General features: G+C 41.3%; 1 protein-coding gene across 1 annotated transcript; it reads left to right on the top strand.

Moving 5' to 3' along the window:
• Positions 1–2,715: 2,715 nt before the first annotated feature.
• On the top strand, positions 2,716–10,245 carry LOC124272003 (protein toll-like). The gene is made up of 2 exons (XM_046707177.1): positions 2,716–2,843; positions 7,914–10,245. Exon 2 carries the CDS (start codon positions 8,069–8,071, stop codon positions 9,950–9,952), a length of 1,884 nt encoding a protein of 627 aa, XP_046563133.1. The 5' UTR covers positions 2,716–2,843; positions 7,914–8,068; the 3' UTR covers positions 9,953–10,245.
• Positions 10,246–11,379: the final 1,134 nt, after the last annotated feature.

The following is an 11,379-nucleotide window of genomic DNA, read 5'->3' as shown; positions in this document are numbered from 1 at the left end:
TCGGCATCGTAGTTTTATCAGTCATATCTGATGCCAGTTAAACTATACATTAATAAACAAATATTCAACGTTAGATCTGTAATAATTCTGCCAACAGCACTTTCCCTAGCCTGACATTTAATGTCAGAAAAAAGTTATGTGTTTGAACTTGTATATCTAAAATAATAATGAAATCCAAAAGGAACCCAGAAACAATAGGAGATGAGCAACTTAGACTTGCCCAATCATTCCAGACTTAAGTTGGGATATTCTGGGAGACAGACTACACTCCCTTATTATTCTCAGATAGTTGTCGTCCTTTATTGAAGCAATATTCCATATTGTGTGTGTGTGTGTGTGTGTGTGTGTGTGTGTGTGTGCGCGCGCGTGTGCATGCATGTTGAACGAACTTCAGAAAGGGTGGTGCACAGTTCTTTTTCACCCGTTCTCACGACAGTTTCAATGGTCATTTAATAAACTTTAAGGACAAAAAAAGGTGTGTGTGTGTGTGTGTGTGTGAGTGCGTGAGTGCGTGCGTGCGTGCGTGAGTGCGTGCGCGCGCACCCTGCACCCCACCTCTGGATCTGCCTATGTATTACTGACTGATGGAGGAGCGATCTGAGCAGGATGAGTGTCTGACAGCACCATGATATTTTGTCCACACTCCCATCCTGTATGGTGAACCCGAGACCTTGGGCCTTGCTTCAGAGGACATGAAGAGCATTAGGTACATAATGTGGCAATGTGAGGATGACTGTTTCATCCATCTTCATCATGTATTGTATATACGCTTGTCACTGCCCACAGATTAGTCGGAAATACGTACTTGAAGCTATCTCGCATGATAAGGCTGGGTTTTACGCCGCTTTTAGCACTATTCCAGCAATATCAAGGGGGTGTTGGTAGTGATGTGTGTGCGTGCGTGCGTGCGTGCGTGTGTGTGTGTGTGTGTATGTGTGTTTGGGTGGTGGGGTTGGGGCACAAGAAATGGGCTTCACGCATTGTACGCATGTTAGGATTTCAACCCGGATCTTCAGAGTGATGTAACCGCTAGGCTACTATCAAAGTAGTGTTAAACTCAACTCACTAAGTCATAAACGGAGGAAATAGGTCAGGTTAGTGATTCTGGTTCAGTGATCACAGATGGTAACAGGTCATTGAGGCAGATAACTGGAGGATAAAGAGGCCCATTAAAATCTACAGTTGTTAATCAGCATTAAATATGTTTCTCGGGCACCTTTATCTCCAAACATGAGGAGGCTGGTGTGAAAGGGGTGGGCAGACACTGAATACGGCTCTCCAATATAAAGTCAATGGTCAGGCATGGATAACGTTGTCACCATGATACGACGTGTGAAATTTGAAACAATTTTCTTTGTGTCAATTAAAATTGAAAGAGCACATGATATAAACTAACGCATTGGTGAATCAGATCGGGAGTGTCTATCGGAAAAATGAAGTGTCTACTGAGGAAACAGTGTCTGGTGTGAAGTGATTGCTGAACGCACTTCGTCCTCTGGGTGTAGCGTTTATGAACATTACGTCGGTCTCACTGACACGGAATAAGTGTCCATCACGACTTGCCCCACAATCCCTGAACCACATTATTTTCCCTCCTGGTAGCCCTGCTCCCTGCAATGCTAAAGTTGTAAATGAAGCAAGTCTAGATTTCCTCAGGTTCTGAATCTCACTTCGGCTCCTTTTCAGTCTCAATGGGTGTATGTGTTAATATCAAAACTGTATATATTCAGAGACTTAAAAGAAGCGCTAGTCTAATCGCGAGTGTTCTAACATCATAAGGACGGTGACAGGTTTCACTGGAGTCATATGTATTCTTGGGAAGGCAGAGCAGAATTGGTTTCATCCGGTTTCAAGAGAGTTTCAATCAAACTTCCAGGACAAAAAGGTGTGGGGTGGGGGACGCACACACCCACCCCCCAACCCCCTCTGTATCTGCTTATGGATTAATATTTAGGTCCATGCGTATAGTTTCAGGGTCCCGATCCACAAAGCGTAACGTTGCTACCTGTCATAGCTCTATAGTTTATCACATAGGATTACGAGTGCCGTACGGACGTTTTGATGTATGTATGTATGTATGTATGTATGTATGTATGTATGTATGTATGTATGTATGTATGTATGTATGTATGTATGTATGTATGTATGTATGTATGTATGTATGTATGTATGTATGTATGTATGTACGTATGTATGTACGTACGTACGTACGTACGTACGTACGTACGTATGTATGTATGTATGTATGTATGTATAAAACTTATGATCAGTATGTATAAATGTTCCATGATCAGTATGTATGTATGTATGTATGTATGTATGTATGTATGTATGTATGTATGTATGTATGTATGTATGTATGTATGTATGTATGTATGTATGTATGTATGTATGTATGTATGTATGTATGTATGTATGTATGTATGTATGTATGTATGTATGTATGTATGTATGTATGTATGTATGTATGTATGTATGTATGTATGTATGTATGTATGTATGTATGTATGTATGTATGTATGTATGTATGTATGTATGTATGTATGTATGTATGTATGTTGAACGAACTACATAATAGCTAACAGTTACAAGATTACAGGATCAACAACACGCTGTAACTATAATAGACCCCGTTACGAGTAACACAAGAACCAGGCTTCCCCATTGTTCAGTAGGGAGCGGCCAGAAAATGACTCCCCTTTCCATGAACCGAGTCAACACACGTGGATGTGACCTATATTTCACATCGTCAACAGCCTCCTCTGAGGATACTGAGTACACATGAGAGGCTACATGCGAGAGATGTTCTGCGAGGCCAGTATTTGTCCGCCGGTCACGACCAAGTGAGTTTTTAATAACTAGCTTTTTTCTTGCGACGAGCACGTCTCATTACTTAACTTAAACAAATGTTTGTTTGTCAATGTGATGTCGTGACGTCGTGTGCTTATAGCAATGCTGCAACTCGTATATCGGAAGCTGGGACCCTCTGGTGTGTTGTAGTGTAGGTTGTGTAAGAAAGTCATCGACACCCTACTGGTATTTAAGTTTAGGTTTGAAACGCAATCTGTTTCTACGTCAAATATGGCGTTTTCAAGTATTTGTTTTACTGATATTAAACGCCGGGGTAGTTATGCTCCGTTGGAAATACTGTTGATAGGGTCTTGAAGTATTGAAGTATGTGATGTTGTGATGTTAGGTACCTCTATATATCAACACTGTTATCCTTTGCAGTGGACAATGTGTGCCGAGATCTTCTTATTCTATCAAATTTGTGGTCTTAAATGCCCTGTCTGACAAAAACACAAACTGTATTTATCATGCTTCTTCTAGCCAGGATCATGACAAAGGCGTTAGTGTTCCGCTGTTGTTATAGTGAACGTACGTTGTAGATATGACGCAGTAGAATCAGGATTTGGACACAAATGCTCTACAACAGATGCTTTTACAACATTGTAATGGGAATCCGGTGTGTGCACTGTTGTACTGGGAGTCAGGTGTTTCAGTTATGTACAACGGTGTTCACGATGTTGTATTGGGAGTAGGGTGTTCACAATATTGTACTGGAAGTCTAGTGTACAATTGGAAGTCTGTAAGGTGTTCACGATGCTGTATTGGGAGTAGGGTGTTCACAACATTGTACTGGAAGTCTGGTGTTCACAATTGTGCACTGAGAGTAAGGTGTTCACGATGTTGTATTGGGAGTAGGGTGTTCACAACATTGTACTGGAAGTCTGGTGTTCACAATTGTGCACTGGGAGTCAGGTGTTCACGATGTTGTATTGGGAGTAGGGTGTTCACAACATTGTACTGGAAGTCTGGTGTTCACAATTGTGCACTGTGAGTAAGGTGTTCACGATTCTGTATTGGGTGTCCAGTGTTCACAACGTCGGGAGTAAGATATCAACAATTTTGCATTAGGAGCAAGCGTCCACATTGTGTACTGGGTTCAGTTGTACTGGGAGTGAGGTGTCTACAGTAACGTATCTTATATTTAGGATTACACTTTCTTAGTAAAGTACAGATTCTAGTACTTTGTTTTATTATTTTCCTCTAGTACTTTCTAGTACTAGTACTCAACCCCCCAAAAGTACTAGAATCTGTACTTTACTAAGAAAGTGTAATCCTAAATATAACATACGTTACATTTGACCACTTTCTAAAATGGCATTGTGTATTTCATAGGTGTCTACAGTGTTGTATTGGGAGTCGGGAGTTCACAACGTTGTACTGGCAGTCGGGTGTCTACTATGTTGTACTGTGAATCCGGTGCCCACAAAGTTGCACTGGGAGCCAGGTGTTCACAATGTTGTATCTGGAGTCACATGTTCACCATTTTGTACTGGGAATCCGGTGTCCACAACGTTGTACTGGGAGCCAGGTGTTCGCTATGTTGTATTGGGAGTGACATGTTCACCATTTTGTACTGGGAATCCGGTGTCCACAACGTTGTACTGGGAGTCAGGTGTTCACAATGTTGTATTGGGAGTCACATGTTCACCATTTTGTACTGGGAATCCGGTGTCCACAACGTTGCACTTGGAGTCAGGTGTTCACAATGTTGTATTGGGAATCGCATGTTCACCATTTTGTACTGGGAGTCAGGTGTCCACAATGTTGTACTGGGAGTCAGGTGTCCACAACGTTGTACTGGGAGTCAGGTGTCCACCATTTTGCACTGAGAATCCGGTGTCCACAACGTTGCACTTGGAGTCAGGTGTTCACAATGTTGTATTGGGAGTCACATGTTCACCATTTTGTACTGGGAGTCAGGTGTCCACAATGTTGTACTGGGAGTCAGGTGTCCACAACGTTGTACTGGGAGTCAGGTGTCCACTATGTTGTATTGGGAGTCAGGTGTCCACTATGTTGTACTGGGAGTCAGGTGTCCACAACGTTGTACTGGGAGTCAGGTGTCCACAACGTTGTACTGGGAGTCAGGTGTCCACAACGTTGTACTGGGAGTCAGGTGTCCACAACGTTGTACTGGGAGTCAGGTGTCCACAATGTTGTACTGAGAGTTAGGTGTCCACAATGTTGTACTGGGAGTCAGGTGTCCACAACGTTGCACTTGAAGTTAGGTGTCCACTATGTTGTACTGGGAGTCAGGTGTCCACAACGTTGCACTTGGAGTTAGGTGTCCACTATGTTGTACTGGGAGTCAGGTGTCCACAACGTTGCACTGGGAGTCAGGTGTCCATAACGTTGCACTGGGAGTCAGGTGTCCACAACGTTGCACTGGGAGTCAGGTGTCCACAACGTTGTACTGAGAGTCAGGTGTCCACAACGTTGCACTGGGAGTTAGGTGTCCACTATGTTGCACTGGGAGTGAAATAGTGGTAGCAAAAACACTGATTGCATCAAGTCAGTACAACAAAGACTGTGCCACCTTGCACCACGCACGGGTTGTATCTTGGCCCCAAGGCATGTTTTTCGATTCTAGCTCATCCACTCGTTAGGAGACCTACTCCAGAACATAACGCTCCTTATAGTCGGCTCACACGCGGTCTGGATTATACAGACACTGGTGTATCACATGTGTATAGTATTACCTACAACGTCTCAACAAAATATGTAATAAAGTCTGGGTATTCGTTTATCATAACATTTTTTAGATTAACGATTGATTGCTTGTTTGTTGTTTAACGCCCCAACCAGCAATATTCCAGCTATATGGCGTCAGTATGTAAATAATCAGACAATCCAGTGACCAACATCATGAGCATCGATCTACGCAATTTGGATGTAAGGCATGTGTCTACCAAGTTAGCGAGTCTAACCCACCAAGCATGGGTTGCTGAAGACCCAATCTAACCCAGATCTCCACGGGTCTTTAGATTTTCGACGACACGCGTGAGATGTATGTATATATATATCTTGAGTAATTGACTCCATCTTTCAGGTAGAGATTTCAAAGAAAACATGTGTTGCAATGAAATTTACCTTGTGACATCAATCATAGCAAGATCTGTCATGTCGTCTTCCAATGTATCCTGTTTGGCCACTTAATGTGCTGTTTACACATGCAGTGTAGGTATCTAATACCGTCACCTGTGACCTGTCCTGTGTACAAATGTCACTATTCTAGAAATCACTCACATGACAGAAGATAAGTAATATATGAGAAAGTAAATATCAAAGGCCATATTTTTATATGTCATAATTTAACAAAGTAGTTTTCATTATATCCAAACATAGCTGAACAAAACATTGCGCAATATATACATGTATATATAAACACATCTATCACGAGTGTACGTGGAGTGCATGTTGTCAGCCGGGGCTTTTAGTGTTATATTTCCCTTGCTGGTTCTCCTCATCTGCCCATTGTCACATAGCATCCGTCACCCATCGTTCCCTCACCACGGTCGCGGTCTCAATAATGCCTGAGGTCCAGGTATTGCTTTCTTATACTTTCGTTTGATCAGTTGATAGTTTATCTTCTATTATTATCCATATGGTGAAACATAACCAGTGTCAAAAGAGATTACTCAACGAGTGTCTGTCAGATATCATTTATCATACAACGAGTTGTTTCAAAACGTATTTAACGAGCGAAAGCGAGTTAAATACGTTTTGAAACAACGAGTTGTAAGATAAAATGATATCTGATAGACATTACAATAATAGTTTCTTGTTACCGATACAATCGCACCATTTTATGGTCGAATAGATCAATTTTCATATTTTCTCATCGTAGCTGCGCATTATACACGACACACAGCGTTTATGAATCGAGTGACGTCACATGGCTTCTAATCACTACTCATGCTCAGGTGACCCTCCACAAAAGTTTCTGCCACATCTTCGTATCATCAAGGCAACAGTGATAATGCAAAGTAGATAATCACAGAAAATTAATTAAACACTCTAAAACGATGATGTTACCATGTACATGTGTACAATTTTAATTCTTGCAAGCAAAAAATATTTGAGCGTGTGACGTCATCGTCATCGTTTGGTGGTTGTCGTCATCGGAAGATTGTTTTGGATATCTCTGCACATTGGGGATCTGTACTTCTGATTAGTCGATGGAGAACATTGAACGTAAACTGGTACACAAGTACAAATCCCCAATGTGCAGAGATATCCAAACAATCTTCCGATGACGACAACCACCAAACGATAATGATGACGTTACACGTTCAAATATTTTATGCTTGCAAGAATTAAAATCATCCATATTTACATGGTAACATTATCGTTATAGAGTGTGTAATCAATTTTCTGTGATGTTATCTAGTTTGCATTGTCATTATCGCCTTGATGACGCGAAGATGTGGTAGAAACTTTTTTGTGGAGGGTCACTTTGGGAATGAGTAGTGATTAGGAAGCCAAGTGACGTCACTCATTCATAAACGTTGTGTTGTGTATTATTGCGCAACTACGATGAGAAAATATGAAAATTAAATATATTCGACCATAAAATGGTGCGATTTTATGGTGTGTAAGAAACAGATTACTGTACTCTGTCAGATACCATTTATCTTACAACTTGTTGTTTCAAAACGTAGTTAAAGCAAAAGCGAGTTAAATACGTTTTGAAACAACTCGTTGTAAGATAAATGGTATCTGACAGACCCTCGTTTAGTAATTTCTATTTATACACCGATATTCATCTTTCGTAAGATAAGTTTCGTCAAATGGAATAGGTTTTGTTGTTTTTTCCTGTTTGTTGTAAGGCGTTGAACTATGGTACTTATTCTCAATCCTTATGATTTATTGGTCCGGTGTTTAAATTCTCGTTTTGGCATTCATGCTGCATGTTGCTTTACTAAGTACTATTTAGGTAATTTGCGACAGTCTTTGAAGAATCCAGCCTGTAATATACAGACTAGTGATTACCGTTATGAACACCATCCAACGCCGTCTCTTTCGACACTCTACTTAAATTAATAGTCTTTGTATGCTTTCAGGTCTCACCTTAAAAGGCAGATGTTACACCGAAGAGCATCAGCGACAGCAACGACAGACAATGGTACGAACCTCCCAATGACCAATAGTAACCCACTGCCAGTGACCAGGGGTTGTGTCAACGATCGAATGACCAAATGATGAAGCAGGATTGACAATGGCGACAGTTTTTCACCATCAAGATCTCACTGGAATGTCGTCCCGTTTAATGTTCATTATTTTATATTTGGCATTTCTAAATGTCTCAAAACTATCATATGGCATGTCAACTGGGGATTTGCCGGCCAACGTGTCATCCCTGGGAACAAGGCAGAACCTTCCGACTGGGTGGGAGACCATGTGTAGGTCAGACACACATCTAAACCCTTCTTTGGTATCCATTACTTGCACCGTGACACTAGATGATGTATGGGATTTAAATCACTTCCGGAACTGGTCCGCCATGTTGGATAATGACACTCGTGCTTCTCTTGACGTTATTTGTGCACCTGGAGCCAGTGTCTGTCTCCCCTGGCCGTATCGAGCCAGACATCTGGACACTCTGAAGGTCAAGGACTGCATCAACAGGTGCTACTTCTCGGACTTCAACCGACCGGAAGTCCTCGAAATTCCCGACTCGCTGAGGGTGTTTGAAGGATACGGTGTTACTGAACAGTTTAACGTAATGGATATGTTGTCTGTTGACCTGAAGAGTCTCTCTCCTGCCATGGAGTGTGGACCGCTGCTGTTGGAGGTGTACATCTACAGGAACACTAAGACAGATTTAATTTTCCCAGAAGGTTTTATGCCGAAGGGGAATGACGAGATCACTGACGACTTCGTACAATCGACGCGGGACATCAACAGCTTTAAACACATATGCAACTATAGCAATATGAAGGTTTATGATTTGAGTCAAAGGACAGATACTACGGCAGCCATAATATATTCCACTATCATCAACTCTCTATTTCCTGAGCTAAAAACACTAAACTTCTCAAACACAGAGTTACAAGTTTATCCTTCAATGTTGGAAACATGGAGACTCCGTTTTGAGAAGCTGCAATCTTTGGATCTCTCTCATAACAACATCTCTCGTTTTGATTTGAGAGATATGAGTCTCCTCTCTCAAGATATTGGTCTCATAAACCTAAGGTACAATAACATTCGCACGATAGGCGTCCAAGAAATACATTCTTTTTCAAAAACGAAAGGCGCTGTAATTGATATAAGAAACAATCCTTTTAGATGTGACTGCGCGATGGCAAACTTTAGTAACTACCTCCAGAAGGACATGAACAAATTACTGGGTGTAGATAAGGATATGAATTACACCTATCTTCGGGACTTAAAATGTGTTACCCCAGAAAAGTTTCAAGGAAGAACGATCAGAGACCTTTCAAAAGAAATGCTGTGTTCTACGGATACGAGAGCCTATATCGCTCAGATCTCAGTCCTTAGCGTTGTCGTAATCATTTTGTTGATCACTATCATAGTCATGACAAGATACAGGAAAGAGATAACCATTCTTGCTTTCACGCGTTTCAATATTACTCTTCCATGTCAACCGATTGAGGACTCAACCAATAAGACATACGACGCTTTTGTCGCCTATAGTCACCATGACACAACGTGGGTTGTGAAAACTCTCCTCCCTCGACTGGAGAACGGTGCTCCCGACGGGAGTAACTTCCGGTTGTGTCTCCACCAGCGAGACTTTGCAGTTGGCGCCGCTATTGCTGACAACATTGTTCAGAGTGTTGAGGCAAGCAGACACACTATCCTGGTGTTAACCAGGAAGTTTCTGGAGAGCGAGTGGTGTTTGATGGAGTTCCGCACAGCCTTCCACCAGAGTCTCATAGAGAAGAAGAAACATCTGATTCTAGTGCTTCTCGAGGACATCCCTGTGGATGAGCTGGACGCGGACTTCCGGCGTTGTATGCAGACATGGACGTACATTCACATCGCTGACAAGCTGTTTTGGGATAGAATTGTTTATTCCTTGACAGACAAAAGTAGATCAAAAAAGGAAATCAGCCAATGCAAATACAGAACGCTCTGACAGAAACAATCCGCACACAACTCCGACAAGTGACTCTTGTAATAATGTCAGCATAAAGTTACCAGAACAATATGATCTCTGTCTGTATATTGAAAACGAATCGAAGACAGCTGACCAAATAACTGATTTTTGATTCGAAGAGTCAGGCTATGAATAAATGCAGACTGAGGACCTGTCATGATTTGGGAGCAATTTTCGACGGAAGTGTGTCAGTGTGAATTATAAAGTACTTGCTCGACGATATCACTAAACAATTAATTGTCAATGTGTTCATTAAACAAACTATTCATTCATGGCATTGTTATTTACATGATTAGCACAGGAGATGGGTTACTCTGCAGGCTCCATCCGGACACGGGTACTCACACGACAGGCTTTATTCAAAGCAAAACTCGTGGTTATGATACACTTGAAAGCATGATACACTTCCAGGTTATAACACACTTGAAGGCATGATACACTTCCAGGTTATAATAGACTTGAAGGTTATGATACACTTGAAGGCATGATACACTTCCAGTTAATAACGCTCTTCAAGGTTATGATACACTTGAAGGCATGGTACACTTCCAGGTAATAACACACTTGAAGGCATGATACATTTCCAGGTAATACCGCTCTTCAAGGTTATGATACACTTGAAGGCATGATACACTTACAGGTTATAATAGACTTGAAGGTTATGATACACTTGAAGGCATGATACACTTACAGGTTATGATACACTTGAAGGCAGGATACACTTACAGGTTATAATAGACTTGAAGGTTATGATACACTTGAAGGCATGATACACTTACAGGTTATGATACACTTGAAGGCAGGATACACTTACAGGTTATAACGCTCTTCAAGGTTATGATACACTTGAAGGCATGATACACTTACAGGTTATAACGTTCTTCAAGGTTATGATGCACTTGAAGGCATGAGACACTTCCAGGTTATAACGCTCTTCCAGGTTATAACACACTTGAAGGCAGGATACACTTCCAGGTTATAACGCTCTTCCCGGTTATAACACACTTGAAGGCATGATACACTTACAGGTTATAACGCTCTTCAAGGTTATGATACACTTGAAGGCATGATACACTTCCAGGTTATAACACACTTGAAGGCATGATACACTTCCAGGTTATAATATACTTGAAGGTTATGATACACTTGAAGGCATGATACACTTACAGGTTATGATACACTTGAAGGCATGATACACTTACAGGTTATAACGCTCTTCAAGGTTATGATACACTTGAAGGCATGATACACTTCCAGGTTACAACACACTTGAAGGCATGATACACTTCCAGGTTATAATAGACTTGAAGGTTATGATACACTTGAAGGCATGATACACTTCCAGGTTATAATAGACTTGAAGGTTATGATACACTTGAAGGCATGATACACTTCCAGGTTATAAC

This window comes from Haliotis rubra, unplaced genomic scaffold (assembly GCF_003918875.1).
Source record: "Haliotis rubra isolate DU_JTF1 unplaced genomic scaffold, ASM391887v1 Scf103, whole genome shotgun sequence".
NCBI classification, from domain to species: domain Eukaryota; kingdom Metazoa; phylum Mollusca; class Gastropoda; order Lepetellida; family Haliotidae; genus Haliotis; species Haliotis rubra.
This window is presented reverse-complemented; position numbering and strand designations above follow the sequence as displayed.

Coding starts and splice junctions, on each gene's coding strand:
- LOC124272003 (XM_046707177.1), top strand. CDS start 8,069: ATGGCGACAGTTTTTCACCATCAAGATCTCACTGGAATGTCGTCCCGT.